We start from the raw sequence: 19,255 nt of genomic DNA on the forward strand, positions 1-19,255 counted from the left end.
TTTCTCCACCTTCAACGCTCACGCGAAAAGTAGTGAAAACGACATCAATTGAACCCAATATCCTGCTCGAGAGGAAGAAACTCGTGCTCCAGATCAAGAATGAAGAACTAAGGGCGTACAAATTGCAATTGGAAGCTTTCAAAATGGAACGTGAATTGGGATTTGGAAGATCAATTTTTACGAAAAATCTACCGAGTAAATCTTCACTTTAGAATTTGACTACCTTCGGGAAAAATAAAGTAATTAAATTTTTGGTATAACACTGAGAAAAAAAGAGGGTGCGATTAACATTTTTTCTTCATAACTTTAACACTTTTTAGGTGTAAAAATATATCAACATTTTTTAATGTTAATTTTACACCTTTTCAAGGGTAAAACGGGTAAAATTAACATGAAAAAAGGATAACTTTAACCCCTAATACACCTAAAAAGGGTATTATTTACACCGATTTCGGATCAATACTGCAGGGTAAAATTAACATTTCCGGAATGTAATTTTAACTTTTTCGGATTTCTCTCATGTCAGTGAAGAAACATAAAAAATTGTCGTTATTTTGAATGTATTGCGCCAAAAAGTATGCAGAGGTTTTCATCGAGTCGAAGAAACTGGTTGACATTCAGAGGAGGAAGAAGAACGGGATGTCAAAGTCTCTTGATGACCAAAACATTCCCGGAAGGATAAACAAACCCAAAATACCGGTTATTAAGGTAAAAAATAGCGTTTTGGGGAGTGGAATTGGAAAAGATTTAATTGGGATAATTTTAGGTGAAGAAATGAGCGTCCCGAATGCACCGATAAGTACCATAGAGGGGCTTTCGCATGCCCTGAAATGCAACATTATCCCGAATCAGGAGTACCTCCTTCAGGGTTCCATCCTGGACAGTCAGGTGGAACACCTTCTTCACAGACTCAAAGGATTATGTGACAATGTGGATTCCGGTCCGGAACCCTTTCACGACCATGAAATCTGCTTTAGTTTGCGCGGGCAGAATCAGCAGCTTCAGCTGAGAGTGAGGAAGGCCCAGGATGTCGATGCCCCATTTCAACTCAGATACATTGGTCAGCCCGAAGTGGGCGATCGATCCCGACCTACCCTGATCAGGTCCAGCATTGATATTTCCTGCACGGCGTCTGTGCTGGAATTTCTCACTGAACTGGGCTGCCGGATTGATTTTGAGTACGCCAATCGGGGATACATGTTTCGCAAGGGAAGGATGAAAATCACAGTTTCAAAGATCTTCAAAGTTGGTGGACTTCAGCCCACGGATCCTATCTCTCAGAGCTACCTTGTGGAACTTTCGATTCTTGCACCGAGTGGACAGGATGTAATTGGGGAGGAAATGAGGATTCTGGCTGAACAGCTCAAGCCTCTGGTGCAACTAGAGAAGATTGACTACAAAAGGGCCCTCTAACCTGATAGTTTTCTATCTAATTTAAGGATTAGAATTAAATTTGATCCGAAATTTGGATGGTTCTTCATTGTCTACACTTTGTCACCATTGTCTACACCTAAATTGTAGAGAATACAGCAGATTCCCTCGAAAATTCTACTCTCATAGGGACAGGCGGGGAAATGATGAGATCGAATGAAAATTGTGCGAAAAATGTGTCTTTTTCCACTGCAATTAATTGCAATCTATCTCAAGGCTATTGGGGGGAAAATATGATGATTTCATCACAGCAAAATGAATGAGACAGACACTGAGTCGACTGAGATGGAAAAACAAGTGGAAAATATTGGAATGCGGCGATTTTTCATGCAACACAATGGAAATTTCTATCTAGGCAATTTTCACTTTTGCCTTCTGTGGATTTTTCCGACTCACCTGCAATTCTCAGGAGTCTCGGGTCATTGGAAAATTCTGTGCGGGAATTTTCCGTTGCGATCGCACCAAAATTGCAATATTTTCACAGGCAACTTAAATTAGCAACACGCACAAACGTTTTTCACTGTTTTCACTGATGATATCAAAGGAAGCTGGGACAATTTTCACAAAACAATATTCACTTTTTTCTGAAAACTATGGCCGGTGGAAAACTCTTAATTTTGAAGGGCTTCCCTTCCAAAGTTCACTTTCAACTTGAACTACAACAATTCACTAATGAGTCCACACGTAAATATCTTCATTTATCCTGTTTTTCTTCTGGATTTTCATCATTTTCCTTAAGCCAAAGTGTGCTATAAAATGTTCGTGAAAACCGTCCTTTTTTCGATTATGTTCGAATTCGAACGTCGAAATTCTTTTCGACATGGTGGCCGAAAATGGTGAGGTGAGTTTCGTCCATTGAGGTGAATATCTGGCAAAAACATTTTGGAAAAACGTGATTTTCTTATGGAAAAAGCCGGAATATTGCAAAAATTTATATAAAAGCATATTTTTAAAAGTTTATGTGTGTCGATTGATGTGTAAAATCCGCGCGATAGCAGTGATTTATGTGAAAATTCATGATAAAAAGTGTTTCGTCTAGAAGTGCGTGTCGCCGCGAAATCTGAAAATTTTACCAATTTTCCGGGACTATTTTCCTCAAATAGAAACTGTGGAACTATTAATCATATTCAGAACTTACCTGTGGACAATTTTTAACCTAGTTCAGTGAAAAACAGCAAGGAATTTGCAGAGAAAACGCCAAGAAACACAACGGCGTCCCAAGGATTCTCAAATGTTATGGATCTGCAGCGTCCGCCATCATAGCAGTAAGTTTGAAATAAAACGATCACTTTCTATGATTTAATGTTTTTTTCATTTATTTACATAAATACTATGCTCATAAAATATTCTTGAACATTACAATATTTTCTCTAAAAAATAGTTGTACATTTAACATTGGATAGAATTGTACAATTTTGTCTGGAAACCCTAAAATAATATTTTTCTTTCTTAAAATATCAAATATTACAATAATAATTCTTAAAAACAAGAAAAAAATATCTTAAATATCTTGTAAAATTATTGGCACTTGAATTTACAGTGAAAGGCACATATTATCTTTTGTTTCTCCAATTTACAGTATATAATTATTTTTAATTGTCCTGTATATGTACAAGCTCATCCAATAAAGCCCCCCCCCCCCCAACCCTCTCATAGAAATCTTCCAAGAAAATTCATTTAATAAATTTTTATGCAAATAATTGTCAGATGGGAGGGATAAGAAATATAAAAAATTAACACAGAACTCATGATGAAATCCAATGAACACCTGGGAGCACTTGTTGCTCACCAGAGTATGTTCAGTCCTGCCAAAAATGGACGGGAAATAAAATTGAAAAATTGTCTTGGTACCTGTTTTGAAAACCAGCAAAAAGTATCTTGAGGACAAGTTTCACGAGGCAGCATGAGAATTCTAAATACACTTTATAGACTCTCAATTCTCTCTCTCTCCCTCAAGAGACACCTGTGTTACCTTCGAAAGAAAAAAAATTGTTCTTTGTCACAGGCACGCACATTTCTGGCTCAAACTTCTCCGTGCAATGTGCCTCAACTTGCAGAATTTACATAATTTTCGTCAACGCCTCTTTCATCGTCCGGGGTCTTACCTTCTGACCCCCTCGAGAGTGTTACTTATTGCACTTTTGGAGTGAGAAAGAGGGTGAGATTTTCTAGAGATTTTTGTCAGGTGAGGGTTTCTCAGAAGGGTGTATTTCTCCTCAAAGATTTTCTCTCATTTTAACTGAAGGATTTTTAACCCAAGTTCCCAGGGAGCTTCACGGTATGTGGGAAAATTGGTCAGGTTTCTGGAGAAACCACAATTTCCCTAGTTGATCCTTAATCGTGTTGTTTTGACTGAGAAAAAAAAATCTAGCAAAAATCTAGAAAATCCCTATGAAAATTTTAATTTTTATGCCTTCGCCATACCTTTTAGGTCGCTATAATTTCATGAAGTCAAAATTCGCGTTCCTTTCTTTCTCAAAAGATTTACATAAGGGAAGTGTGCCAAATTTCGGCCGGCTTCTAATTTCGGCCACTTTGAGTGTAATTTCGGCCATGGAAATAAATTAATTAAAATTACGTATATTATCTCCGAATAGTCAAAGAATTCATTTCGCTTTTAAATATTTACAGTAGACTCGCAAATGCGGCTCTTTTAAGATCGGGCTACTTTTTAATTCGGGCAGCGGTTACATTTGAAAAAAGTTTGTTGTCATTTTTCAAGTTTGATTATGATTATCAAATGAATCAAATATGCTCAAATTTGGCATGATTTGTCTTAGTTTTGATGTGATTTTGCATTATTGAGGGATTTCCATGCAATTTACGTTATATATGAGTGTGTAAACTCAATATCTATATGCACATGAATAAAAAATCGTTGCATTCCAAAAAGTTTGTCTCCCGAATTTCTGTCTAATTCGGCTGACATTTCGTTCCCATATGCCCGAATTTGAGAGAGTCTACTGTATTCATTTTAGAATGTATTAACATAAAGACCGTTAAATTTTAGTTATAATTTGAATTTAAATTGCGTTGTAAAAACTCAGTGGGGAAAGAGTCTTACAAAAAATGTGACAGATCGATTGTGTTTCTAGCAGTCTTACGATTTGTGGTGAAGTACAAGAGGTTTTCCTTCGGTGTTTTTCATGAAAATTGATTACTTTTCATTAAAGATTGTTTCTGTTTATGTTAATAATGAATCAATCTTTAAATTTCGGGTGAAATTTCTCAACTGGATCCTGTATTTCGCGTAAAAAAGTATATACTTTGTGGGCGTCCGGTGAGGCAGTGTTGCCTATTCCGGCAACATTTTTTGCTTTCCTAAATTTCTTATTCATTTTGTGTTTTTTTCAATTTCTGAGTTCTACAATGTCCAGAGAAAAAAAAACCTCGCTTCTATAAAATAGATGATGTGGAAGGGGCCTTGGAAGAGTTCAGCAAGAGCAAATTGCTACGGGAATCTGCGTGTAAATTTGAGATGCTACTCTTCAGGTTTTCAGGACAAATTACACGGAAGATCCCAGGGCTTGTGGGTCATATAAACGTATTAAATTAAATATTAAACTCGTTCCGCTTGACGTTTTGAAATTTTCTGTCCGTTGCGTCACAAAAGGTGGTCAGAAAAAAGGTGGCCGGTATTTCACTCAAAGTGGCCGGAATACTACCCAAAGCAATGTCCATATTTTTATTAATTTTTCAATATTTTAGGAAGTGATTTAAAGAAAACAAAGATGATAAACTAGTTTTTAAGGTTCCACACAACCTTCCCGAAAAGGAAGTAACAAGAAATATCACTATGAATTAAAAATATTGCATTTCAAACTTAGGACTTCGGTGCTTATATGCAACTATGCCGAAATGTGGCACACTTACCCTAAGTCTATCCCATTCTTTCGGCCTCAAAATTTTATTGAACTAAATTTAATTTGATGTGACGTTCAAGAAAAGAAGAAGAGTGCGAAAGAATGGTATAGACATATGCAAAGCTTTTAAGAAAGAAAAGGATGTGAATTTTGACTCTGTAAAATTCATGTCACTTTCTTTCTCATACGTATTATATTATGTCTGTCTCATTCTTCGCACTTCTAATCCAATTGAGCTAAATTCAATTAGTTTAGATGTTTAAAATAAGAAGAAGAGTGCAAAAGAGTGAGATAGACATATACTAAACTTTTAAGAAAGACAAAGATGTGAATTTTGACTATGAAATTCACGTCACTTTTTTTCCACACGTTTTTCACTATATGTTTATCTTATTCTCCGTACTCTTTGAACTAAATTGAATTTGTTGTGACGTTCAAAAAAAGAAGAAGAGTGCGAAAGAGTAGGATGGACATATATGCAAAACTTTTAAGAAAGAAAAGAATGTGAATTTTGACTATGAAATTCACATCACTTTTTTTCTCATGTTTTACACTATGTCTATCTAATTCTTCGCACTTCAAATCCAATTGAGCTAAATTGAATTTGGTTTGATGTTTAAAATAAGAAGAAGAGTGCAAAAGAGTGAGATAGACATATGTAAAACGTATGAGAAAGACAGGGATTCCAATTTCAATTTCATGAAATTTTCCTGATCTAAAAGGTGTACATTGCAACTTTCTAAAAAAACAAGATTTCAATCAATCAGACAAAAGCAACAAATGACTATAATTTGTGAGATTCACAAGATTTGTCATCAGAAATTTCAGAGATTTCCTCAGCAAATTGCGCAATCTGTTGAGATTCTCAGGAATTTCCGGAGATTCATGTCTTATTAGAGTGAATCCGAATTGCGTGTGATCTCAACACTATAAAATAATTGTCCCCTTTGAGAATGAATTATCAAGATGCTCTTGTAAATTTTTTCAAAGAATGATTTACAACCAGAGATTGACCTGCTGAAATCAGTCTTCAGAGAAATCAATATGGATTATCAGTCTTTTTTTTTTCTTCTTTTCAACCACTCCCATTGTGAATTGAATTTTCTTGGGAAATTCCTCATTTTTTGACCATCTGATATAAAACCTTTATCTCAAATTGCGTCACTTATAAATTTTTCACCCTAATAAATTTCAATAAAATTGCGAAAATATAGAAAGTGTAATTGAGAAAAATTGATTGATCAGGCCATTGATTGACTTATTGAAATTATACATTGGGTATATGCACTTTTGAGGAAAATATCACATTTTTCCCAGTAGATTATCTTGAGGTTATTGACAAGTTTTTGTTTTTTTTTTTAATCTAACCTGATTTTCAAATCTAGTTATTCCTTTAGACCAGAGGCATGCAAGAACTGTTGAAACCGAATAAATGTCAAATGAAACATGTACGTCAATGGTCAAAACGCTACCAGAACGAACTTATTTTGTCTTGGCTATATGGACCCGAGTGATTCCGACAGCCTTACATAAAATAGAAGAAGAAGAAGAAGAAGAACTTATTTTGACGTTTATTCGGTTTTTAACGGTTCTTGGCACACCTCTGCTTTAGACAAGACGTTTGAGTAAAGTTCTACAAGATTAAAGCTATTTTCATTAAATAATTCCTACTATTGATAGTATTATCATAATTAAATTTGTAATGGAAGAGGAGAGCATATTTTGGGGTTGGGATTGTTGCTGCCTAATATTATAGGTTTGTCTTACTTGTGTACTTGTATAATGATGGAGACTCTATGGGCTGTGCAGGTGGATGCCGACGGCAAATCACTGCCTGAGATCGTCCTCCTGCTGAAGCCATTTGTCCACTTGACGTTGAGGTACGCCAAATTTAGGTGGAACGGCACATTGGTCCGCACGACATGATACGTCGTGGTAGTAGGTTTCGATGGCCTTTAGTTTGAAGTCAACACTGTAGGGTTGGGCATTTATATGATGTGCTGGCCATTCCCCAGACTCCGATCCCGAACTGTAGGCCCCGTCGACAGGTGACCAACTGCTGAATATATAGTCACCGTATGTTGGCGGTGCTGCGCATGCAGCCGCCATGTTATGATACGGTGGGCTCGGGTAGAAGTTGTAATCGTAGGCGTAAACATTGTTGTTCTCATAGAGCAACGGTGATGAGCAAGGATGATTACTCCAGATGATTGGATCATTTGTAACTGTGGGACTTTTTTTAAAGTCACCCACATCATCATAGGCACTTGACGCCTCATCTTCACCATCACTGTCGAGGTATGGCTTGAAGAGTTTTACAACTTTTGGCGGTGTTACGGCGTTGGGTGATGGGGAGGATGATGTTGAGGAAGATGAGGATGCAACGGATGAACAGGACGTGGAGAGTTTCCTTTTGTTACGACAGGATAGGTCAACTGGTGGTGGACTGGATACACTGGATGGAGTCATTGGGATGATCTCTTCCTGACGCCATTCACATTTTACGGCTGGAACTCGGGCATCTAATGGTTCATTGCGTACCCTATGAGCCAACGATAGATCTATGGGTCCTTCGTGACGGATCTCATGATGGTAGGACGAGAAATTTGACGTCGGTGGCATGTTGTAGGGCATAGGGTGTTGTGGATACATAACTGGGGGTGTCACTGGTGCAATATTGGGTACTGGAGAATTGGACACACTGGATGATGATGAATCGTGATGTGTGTCCGGATTTGCGGTGTACGGAGCAGTGGTGGAGTTGGAGAAACCGAGAGTGACGACGCTGTGTCTACCGATATCCAAGGACGGCACCACACTTGCTTCAGCATAGTCACGAATCACCGCTGTGGCGCTGGCACCTCTGGCGCCACCAGCGCCCCCCTGCATAACACTCGATCTGAGATTCGACTCACACTGTAGCCACTTCTGGATCTGCCTCCGATGGATACCATACTTTCGTGCTGTAGCTCTCTGGTTGCCCTTGCAATCGTGATCTTTACGATATGAATCGAGCACTTGCAGTTTGAACTGTGGCGTGAAGATTCGCCGAGATCCCATCTTTGTTGAACCACTCAATGTAACACTCTTGGCGGCAACCGGTGAATTTGATCCTGTTGATCCTGATGATGGCACCGTTGAGGGTTTGCACTCAATTTCACGTTTTATAAGCGGAGATAGACCGTGCGCCATTGCGAGATGTGTCTTTTTCTCTGTCTATTTAATCTTATTTCTCACTCTAACACACACGATCGCAGTTGAAAAAGAAGAGAAGGCACGTTGTAGAAAAAAAACCTCTCTCTGTATATGAATCAAGTTATCGGACGATTGAGAAGAGGCAGAAAGAATGAAGGAAAAAAAAACACTTTGCGGAGTGGCACTTTCGTTGGTTGTCCACGAGAAGAAGCACTGGGCGGACAAAATCACGGGAAAAATGCTGAAAAGTCCTCTGCAATTCACTCACTTTTCGCGTTATTCAGCAATTTGAAAGTACTGATCAAGTGTTAAAATGAAGACACACGGATTTTGAGTTGATTTTGTCACAGCAAAGAGTCATTTCACACTGAATACGACCGTATCAAGTTGGACCTCATTCTATTATGACTAACTTTCGTGTTGCTCGACGCTCGACAAGTTTTTAGCGCTTCGGCTCTCGAGAGACCAACAGACGACTCGGCTCTACACTTCTCGCCTTCATTCACCCCCTCTTTCCTACCTTACGCACTTGCCTAACTTTGTATGTGTGTGCACACGACGCGATCAATTGAAGAATGAATGGGAGCGAGGGAGATCGCAACAGGTTGGGTGTGTGACACAAGTGTTTGTGTGGTTGTATCTAAAAATGACGACGCAGCAGCGCCACAAGAAAAAACAAGCTTATCTATCTCACTTCCACCCAATCACCATCCCATTCACGCTCATACCACCCAGTGGAGTGTGTGTCGGAAACCTGAAAGTGGGGATTAAACCAGTGCTCCGATGCGAAGACTTACGTTACCGGACCACTTCACTGAATTCCAACTCATCGTAATTTAACCAATAGAAGTATGAGCAAGATAGCATATAGCAACTTGTGTCGCTGAGAGAATAAACCGTGGCCGCCTTCAGGTCTGACATCCGTTTGTAAAACAAGTTTTGTCGTGGGGGAAGCACTGTTGCCAGACCTAGAAGCTGTGATTGAGATCGTGATTGCAGCTAAAATAGCAATAAAATATGCATTTCCGCGCAAAATCCTTTACAATACACTGCGCAAGGATATAGAAAAGGACTTGAATGCACCTGCGCAATGAGATATGTGCGCAAATGGCGCAAAATTGAAATTGGAATGTCTAGCGCCATGTTGAGATGTGGCAACAGTGTATCAGAGACTTAGGTAGACAGAATGTCGCCGCTCTGAGGCACAACAGCACCAGACAACGCGTCGCTATTATAACTTTTAATATAAATCGAGTTTTAAACACGCCACACACCAAATCGAAATGTGTGAGATTTTTCTAATATGCCAAAGTGGGAAAAGATGGAAGGCAGAGTTTTTGGTGGCACATTTGAGAGTCATTTTCACCGAACCCAGTATGACCGAAAAAAATCAATTAGATGTATTTTGCGCCAACGTGACATTAAAAAACTTGCCAATATTTTTGTCCATTGAGGAAAAATGGTCTTTAGAGCGGAAAAGCCAGAAAAAATATGTGTAGGAATATGTCTGATAAGGTGATCACGATCACTGGCCTAAGTTTTTTGTTATATATATCTCGATAAGTCGATACCCCATTGTTACCAATCGATTTCACTTGAGAGCTAGACCGCACACTGCTGGCGTCTTTGAAGTACCTGGTCAAGTGCTTCTTTCTGAATCCCCTTATGGCGTCTACTTGATGATTTTCATTCCAATCGTCTCATCGTTCCGCAAAGTTAGCGAAAATATCATAAATAAAAAAGAAATAAAGGCAAAGGAAAAGTCATAGACTGCAAGAACATTCAAGAGTTCGAAGACTTTACTAATTTTCCTTGAGCCTTTTACTATTACCCGATTTGAACCGAATTAGATTAGTTAGGAAGGGAGTAGGCTCGAGTAGGAGTAGAATAGGATTAGGGTAAATGTCCTAATTCAAAACCGTTTCCAGGCGCTTTAACTTTGACAGAAGATTCAACACATTAAGTTCATATTTTTTCTAAAGAGAATTACATAAATTTGCTTCTTGACTGTTCTAGAATGTTACTGTTTAGTGAAAATTCTTTAGATATAATTTGAAAACTTCTTAAATACAAGAAAAATACGCGAGCGTAAAATGCTTGTATTGGAAACATATTAATCCAAATGGAGACAAGGGAAATGTTCTAATTGGAGACAAACAGTAGTGAAACCGCGACGAAAGGCTTCCAAAACTTTGTTGAGTTGCTCTTGAGTGCAGGATTTGTACTTATTCCTGGTTTTTTCTCCTTTCTCATCTAAAACAATAAAAAAAATCTCTCCAAAAAAAATCATATTTTCGGGGTTTCCTATTGAAGCATTTGCAGACACTTCAGAAAAACCCTTCTTGTTCACGAAATAGGTAATTATTTCATTTGAAAACTTTACGCACCATTAACAATAAAGATTAGCACCTAATTTAACTAAAATTAGCCAGTAATATGACATAAATGTTAAACAAAACGAATAAACAACAATCACCTCATTGTGTTTTTCATTGGAAAACACGGTCGATCGGTGAAAAATTCGATGGTGAAAAAGTACACTTTTAATTTTTGTGAGAAATTAACAAATTAAAATTTGTGAATATGCATGGATTTTCGCCTTATTTGGAGCAAAATTAACTAAATAATGAAACTGTGGTATAGAAAATGCAATATATAAATATAGTAATTTAGTACTATATTTATCATGAAAACAATGAGGTTTCCATTTGGAGTAGCGAAAAATTTCCATTTGGAGCAGGTTTTGAATTAGCTTAATTTACCCTAGACGTCATTGCCCATATCCATGTAATAGTCGGAGAGGATTAAGTAAGTTACAATGTGAGTAGGATATTTGAGGTTATAGAACGTTTTAAAGTGTTGAAAGTGTTCTACGGTTGCGAGGAAACGAACCCTCTCCATTTATTTTACAGGTTCCCTATCGTTGTGATTTAGAACGCTATGCTACGCTCTGAACTTAATATAGAAATTATCTGTGAAATTTTGAATTCTAATATTAAAAAAAAAGTAAACCACGGTTATTGAAAAGAAGCAGAAGATTTGAAGAAAGATTCAGGTTATATTTTTCTAGTGAAAATTTCCTTGTAGGGGTTATAAAATATTTTAAATCTACATCTGTGACCATCAGATCTATGCTTGTTCCAAGATTAGAACAGGCATGGGGCCTACACAGGTCCCTAATATACATAATTAACATCAAAAGTTCAAAATCGTAAAATTAATCAATTGTCAAAATCGTTTCGAAAACCTGTTTGCAAATTAAAAGTCACTGTTGTCCTGCACATTTTACCTGTTATATAATTTATACCCATTTCTATAAGGGTTTCACTTTTTTTCTGACCTAAATTTTAAAATCCTTTTAAATTTTTTCCTAATCGAATTTTAGTTCTCAATTTTTTTATTGGCTAAAGCTTCCAAAAGTATCTCAGCTTTTACAACTTCTTGGGCATAGGATGGAATCTGAGAATAAATCCCACATAACCTCTTCAGAACATGAAGGGTATTAGGAACCTGAAATAAGAGGGATTTAATTTACATCTCTGTCTGAGCTCTAACAATAAATAAAAAGTCAACTTGATGGGTATTTTTCAAATACGCAATTTAAGCAAAATTATGTGCAGACTTGGCAAAAAAAATGCCAAACTGAGATGGTCGAAAGGCAAAGAAAAAAGCGAGCTGAAAATGGTGAAGAAATCAGGCTAAAAATAGAAGAAAAAAATTAAAGCGGGAATTGTTGTTTTGGACAACGTGTCATTTCGATAAGGCAATTTTATTGAGGAATCAAAGTGCTAAGGCTAGAGATAAAGCTTGTGAAATGAATGAAAGATTGCTACAGATATCAACGACACGCGAAGATGGCGGATAACAACAGTATCAATGAGCGAAACTGGTATGACCAATCCATACTTGGAAATAATACAGCAAACAACAAAATGCCAACTTATTAAAAAAAGCAGCGTAATACGTTGAATAGGAAGTGTTTGTTCAAGCCATAGCAATAGAATCTTCTTTCAAGTATTTTATAATTTGGATAAGTCAAAAGCATTATATAAGGTTTTGCAATGATCTAACATGTAAATTTTATCTCTAAAAACTTTTTTCGAAATCAATGATTAAGTACACAGTAAAAAATAAGTACCACTATAATAGTAGGTAATTTTTGACATCTCTATTATAGTGGTAATTTTGGGAAAAGTGTAATTTTTAAAACGTGTAATATTCAGCGTGTAATATTTTTTTTGTGTGTAATTTCCAGCATGTAATGTTTTTCCGTGTAATTTGGAAAATGTAATTTTCAAAAATGTGTAAAAAGGAGCGTGTAAAATTAAAAAAAACATGTAATTTCTAGCGTGTATTTTTATTTTTCCAAAAAAAAAATTCTTTTCACAATTTTTCCCTCTTCGTTTATTGGTTATCGATGTCCAGCAGCAAAAGCTTCGTTTATGTGAAAAGACTTCTTTTTTGAGGATGCAATTTTGGTGATCTGAAAATTAGAAAAAAAACAATCAGTTTTTAGACGGAAAATAGAATTTTAAGATTCGCAGGTCCAGGAGCGACATAAACGCAATTTTGAAAAGATTAAGTAGATGATAAGAAAAAAAAACTAACCTTAGGGCTGCTTGCTTCCTTCGTGAGATATTCCTCCATGCGCATCTTCCTAATTGCTGCATTCCAGCTTCTAGTCGTTTTATCAGCATACTTTCATTTCACCTGGATGTCCATCTCCGTGATCCAGTTCCCTCTGTACATAAAAAATAAGCTTAATTAAATGAAAGTCACCCACAGAAGTAAATGCCCTATAAACAGGGTACTAAGGGATATCGTTCCCGGAACTACACAATCGTAATCTTAGAAGTTGAATAGCGGAAAAAATACGCTCCAAACTTTCACTGAAACTTGGGAGCATCAATGAGTGATGGATTTGAGATTCAGTAAGAGCACAGGAGGGCCCCACGAAGTAGAAACACTGAGGGAAATCGTCTATTCCGGGAATAGAATGTGGAATTGTGACAAGTTGTAACATGTTCAATACCCGTTGAAATATATGCAGATTTTCACACTGTATTTCTTAAGGATTGGACTGAAGGACTGATGATCACAAGGGGTGGTTATTGTGGGGGCCACCACTGGCAGAAAACTGCCCTTTGGACCAGAAATCCGAGGAAAAATATGCACAGTAGAAAGAAACTGAAAGTGACGCCACGTAAATTTCAACACTGGATTTTTTCAACAATCACTCACATAAAACTTTGAAAATTCACACTACCAGGAGTATTCCACTTTTTTCTTGAGGGATTTGGTCTTTTTCGCAAAATTAGGGGCTGTAAAACTCAAAAAACGAAGGAAAATACTCACCGAGGTGGATGCTTCCAGCAGCTGTCAAACTATGATGGCGATTTTACACGTTTTTGAGTACATGCACCAAATTTTACACGTTGTTGAATATTTACCACTTTTTAAGTGACACTGTTCCACTTGAATAGTGGTAAAAATTACATGTTTCAATTACACGCTGAAAATTTTTACACAAATTATTTTTTACACAAAATTTACTATTTTAATAGTGGTAAAAATCAAAATTTACAATTTTTCTAGTGGTAATTTGGAAATTACACGTTATTTTTTTTTACACGATTTTTTACTGTGTAGCGTTGAGATATATTTTCTTGAAATACTAATACGTATAAAATATACACAGAGTTGCTCATTCTGTTCTAGAATTGCATTTTATTGAATTTTAATCTACCATTGAAACCATAAAATCGTTCCCTAATGAATAGATATACCGTAGATGCGGGTGACTTTGCACACCTGCTTTTCGTAAACTTTTCTTTCAATCTAATATTTAAGGATAGTCTTCATGGATCCGATATATTTTGTCCAAACAGTAAAAGCCATCCTTAAGTGTTAGAATGAAAGAAAAGCTCACGAAAATTCGCGATGCAGTCACTCCCGGAGCGAAAAATCATCTGCATCTATACGGTATTAATTAGGGAACGATCTTCTGGTTCCAATGGTAGATGAAAATGGTGGATATACATTGTGGAGGGCTTGATCTCAATTATTATTTTAATTATTTCTTGTCAAGATAGAGAATATGGTCTGTAAGAAAGTTATAGAGGAATAAACTTCCTATCAGTATACGGTAACTTCATTTTTTTATTTAGGTAGGAGAACAAAATGTAACAACTTATTTGATGACCGATAATATTTGCCAAGCAGTTTAAAGAATCTTCGCAAAACCCGAAAAGAAGAACAGAAAATATCTCAAAAAGTTCATTTTATATCGAGGTTTAGAATGTTCTGCTAAGTTGTAGAGCAGAAAATTTCCTATAAGAATGAGCTGATTATGCCTAGACAGACCTATATATCCTAGATATATTTACGTCTTAAGGCGAGAGATGGCTTAACGTATTTAATCAAAATAATTATTTGACAAAATTTCTATCAGTTTCCCACTGAGCCGTTTCTCGGCTTCGAGAGACGTATTAGTCAAAAACTGATGGAAATGTAATCTGATTATTATTTTGGTTATAATTACGTCAAGCCATCTCTCGGTTTAAGTCGTAAGTGTGTCCAGGGCATTACGGTTTAAGCCAGGAAACGGGTTAGTGGAAAACTAATGGGAATGTTGTCTAATCATTGAGTATAAATTATAGCCGTCTAGGTCTATCCAGCCCATTACAAACCTTTCGGGTTTTACGTTAACCATCAAAACATTTTGTGACTTTTTGCCCCAGTCTTTTTGACTTATTGTCAGTTCTCTCAAAGTATTGAAATTAATTTAACAAACAACAACACTAAGAAGGTGATAGTTTTAAGGGGGGGGGGGGGTGGAAATTGTTTGATTCAAGATGAATAATAAATACAATTCAATGCAATACTTTTCTCATCCTTTCCACATTTTTCCCATATTTGGATACCAGAAAACTACATTAAATAACACTATAATTTGGCTTAAGAACGTTTTTCTTGCTCTTGCTTTAACAGTAAAACGACATGCGCGCCACCTACGATATCCCCTCTCAAATGGCGCAGTGTGTAGTCTTGATACCGCTTAGTACTCAAAACATTTAAATAAAAATAATACAGTATTAATTTCTGCAAATATTATGAAAATATTTTCCCTAAATACTCTGCAAGTTGATGATAAAGCAAAATCTTTATTATTTATTTACTACTGAATACAAAGAGAAGAAGAGAAAAACGTCAAAAAATTATTGTCATTAATTTTTAGGGAATGGTTTGTAAAATCTAAAAGATGGGATACATCTTAATACCGCCTATGATTTTGTAGTGGTTTATCCCTGATAACCAATGAAAAAATCGTCTGTGACAGCAAAAATGTTGTTGAATTTGGAGTTGTTGAATTTAAAAATTGTTGAATTTTTATGTGTAAACTCAAAAATTCTTGAATTTTCATTACATTTCGTTTATTTTAGCTTTTTTCTTGCCTTTTTAGACATTGTAATGTTTTTTCCTGTACTCGAGATCCTCCCTAACGCGAGATAATTACATTTGATGCTCGGATCTTCACGATATACTTATTATGCATATAAATATTTGATGTTCTATATGACTTTTGCCCAATGAAAAGCATCTCTACTGAAGTATATGTCTTAAATGGAAATTCTACATTTTTTACACAACTTTTGTTTAAAAAATCAACAACTTTGGTTGAAATACATAAGGCTTCACACTAGTGTGAAAAATTATGATCAAACTATAATAGTATTAATTTTTGATCATGTGACAAAAAATACCATAAAGTTGTGTATTTTTTCACACTATAATACTGTGAAAAACTATAATCATACTTTAATAGTGGTAATTTTTAGAATTTTTCAACAGTTTTAAATTACAAAACATAGTTGAAAATTTTTTATGACTATAATAGTGGGTAATTTTGCACAGATCGCAATTAAATAATTAATTTATCCGATCTCACACTATTATAATGTTAAAATTTTACACATTTTCAAATTAAACAACGTTGTTGAAAAATTTTTAACTATAATAGTGGTAATTTTCAATCACGTGACAATAAATTACCAAATTGTGCATTTTTTAAACATTTTTAAATTAAACAACTAAAAGGGTCGATTTTGTACTATTTATAGTAGTACTATTATAGTAGTAGTATATTTTTTACTGTGTAAATGTAAATTACAAATTTTAGTCAAATTGTTATATAAAATCGCCTTAGATTTCGTTTAAATGTTGGCACGTTCTAAGTATAAAATAGATTTAACAGCAATGATGCCATCTATATGTTAATCTCAGAATTAATTGCGTGATATATTATTGCAATAATTCTTAGAATATTTTCTATGTACCTATTAATTATATATTTCACCCAACTATAATGGTGTATTCATAACGATAAAAGCTCCAACGGTATAGTTTGATCATCGTAAATGCAATGTTAAATCAAGGATGGATCTGGTTTTACCTGCTTTTTCAACTGTCTGTTTTTTTTTTCATTAAAAAAGACCATTTTAAGAATCTCTATTTGTTTAAAATTTCTTTTGAGTTTTAAAGAGAATATTTAAGCGTTAGTAATAATAGTTTTAATGACATATTGCGTCAAAGCAGAGAATATTTATCAGGTGAAAATGTCTCACTGCTTTTGCCTTCTAACGCATGATCCCGTGTAACTCTTTCTCTTTAAATAGAACCACACATCTTGTTCTTGCTTTATTCATCTCTATAGTGAGACGCCACGGGTGGCATGTGGGCGGCGGGGGAACACATTAAAAATATCTTGAACTTGTTGCTCAAAGGCATAGACTTGTATCTAATTTCATTGATTGACTTGCCTTTTTTCACTCCTTTTTTTTGTGTTCCTCGAACTTAGATCATTTTCCATTCTCAGAAACTATTTTCACAGCGTCTGTGTTTTCTTTCTCGCTAAAAAATTCTAACACGATAGTTAATTCTTATGATCGGTAGAGCAGACACGTTAAGAATATGATTTGCAACATGGCGATCTCATGGTAGGAAAATGTAGAGTTAGTTTTGACTTTGGATTTGTAGTTTTCTTTTTTTGAGAAATAAAAAAAGCGTTATTAGATCATTTCTAATAATAATTGATTATTATATATTTTCTCAACTTGTGCGACTTCTTCGACATATAAAGTTCAAAGTTTCTTGTCATTTTGTTCCATTTTGCACACTTGATGTGCGATAAGGAGAAATCATTTTGATGGGCCTATGTCACTCAGGAATTTGCAAAACTGTCAATAATTCTTCTCGGAACTCAAATTTAATTGGCAATTTTGATTTTGCCGCAGTCATAATGTAATCAAAATCTTGTCTCTTGGTAACTTGAAATGAGGTGAAAAAAAGATTTAAAGACATTCAGTTATATAGGAGGAGTTTTGAGTATAGTATCAGTTTTCAACTTGCTGTATAATAATTCTTTTTCATTCAAAACCACTTGAAAAATCTGCTGATGCCAATACATGCGAATTTATACTGGGGGAATATTAAGGCAATAAACAGATAAATTCAGCCAATAATCTTATGTGGCGTTTGACCGTTTAACCCCTCGCGCTCATTTGATAACACCAACGCCCTCTTGGTTTCTCTTCAAATGTTTTATACACTTTTAGTGTTAAAATGAAATTCCTTTTGAGCATCTTTGTAATTGCTGTGGGCATTTTTGGTCCTTGGGATACTGTCCAAGGGCTTATTTGCCATACTAATACCCACTTACTGAACGATCCTAGTAAAATCGGTGATCAGGGTGATCATGTGAGGAATTGCACCGAATTTATGGTACCACGTGATGAATTGGCCTGTATCAAGTTGGACTACGCAGAACGAAGTAAGGAACAAGAAAAAAAACCCAAACATCCAGATTAAACCAGTTTCCCAAAATTAACCATATTTTTGTCAATGTTGCTCATTATGGATGTCTCTTTTCTCTGTCGATTAGATTTCAATGAATCAACGGTGATAAAAGCGTGCAGTTTTAGAGGTGCTTGCGGTATGATGAGATCCCTTGTTGAGCATACTAAAATTGGCACAATCAAGATGTGTTTTATTTGCCGGGAAAATTTGTGCAATTCCTAGGCGGTGGTCAAAAACAACACACAAAACGCGAATTACTTAAATTCTTAGCATTGTGATTCATTGGGTAATTTTAAGATAATGGGACGCAGCGCAGGTAATTGGCAAGTTAACATACAGCGCCGTGTAGGACATCGCTTTGTGGGGATTTATTTTTGTAGAAATATTGCGAAATTGATAAATAAAATTGAAAATATAACAGACCCTTTTGTGGTGATAATCATTGTCTGGCCATTATCGCGTTCTTTGCGACACTTGAAATATACGACATAAACCACGTTTAATGGCATGATTCGCGGAGGAATCTTTTTGGAGGTACATTAATTTATTTATCAACAAACATTAAAAGTCAATTGATGGACGTCTTCAGGTGTACACTAATATCTCTCTTGAAGAATTATAAAATGAATTGAAGCAAATTGGATGAGGTTCCTCATTGTCTTAAGATGCCAATTGGCAAGCCTTTGGGTGTTGACTAATCGACTACATCGAGGCATTTAGAGAAGGGAAAATTCCTCAGATGGTTGCGATTAACCCTTCCCTGCCGGGATTTTCAATTTGATGGCGCTTTTCACTAACTATCCGAAATATTTCGAGCTGTAATCTTCAAACAAACACACCACATAGAACACCCATTTGCTGTTGTAGATTCTCGGTTGGGTGCAGTTGGGAATGAAGGTGACTTGTGCGGG

The 19,255-nt window shown here is 35.9% G+C and overlaps 2 protein-coding genes and 1 long non-coding RNA gene across 3 annotated transcripts; 2 read left to right on the forward strand and 1 right to left on the reverse strand.

Moving 5' to 3' along the window:
* The first annotated feature begins 569 nt into the window (after positions 1-569).
* LOC129810361 (mediator of RNA polymerase II transcription subunit 18-like) lies at positions 570-1,464 on the forward strand. Its single transcript, XM_055860784.1, has 2 exons — positions 570-708; positions 767-1,464. The coding sequence occupies exon 2, from the start codon at positions 775-777 to the stop codon at positions 1,411-1,413; it is 639 nt and encodes a 212-aa protein (XP_055716759.1). The 5' UTR covers positions 570-708; positions 767-774; the 3' UTR covers positions 1,414-1,464.
* Positions 1,465-2,726: 1,262 nt separating this feature from the next.
* LOC129810362 (uncharacterized) lies at positions 2,727-8,963 on the reverse strand. Its single transcript, XM_055860786.1, has one exon. The coding sequence runs from the start codon at positions 8,484-8,486 to the stop codon at positions 7,122-7,124; it is 1,365 nt and encodes a 454-aa protein (XP_055716761.1). The 5' UTR covers positions 8,487-8,963; the 3' UTR covers positions 2,727-7,121.
* A 9,140-nt stretch (positions 8,964-18,103) lies between these two features.
* Positions 18,104-18,767, forward strand: LOC129810368 (uncharacterized). The gene is made up of 2 exons (XR_008752729.1): positions 18,104-18,318; positions 18,430-18,767. It is a non-coding gene; the product is annotated as an uncharacterized LOC129810368 (long non-coding RNA).
* The last annotated feature ends 488 nt before the right edge of the window (positions 18,768-19,255 follow it).

The sequence above is a fragment of the Phlebotomus papatasi genome, chromosome 1 (assembly GCF_024763615.1).
Source record: "Phlebotomus papatasi isolate M1 chromosome 1, Ppap_2.1, whole genome shotgun sequence".
In the NCBI taxonomy this organism is placed as follows: domain Eukaryota; kingdom Metazoa; phylum Arthropoda; class Insecta; order Diptera; family Psychodidae; genus Phlebotomus; species Phlebotomus papatasi.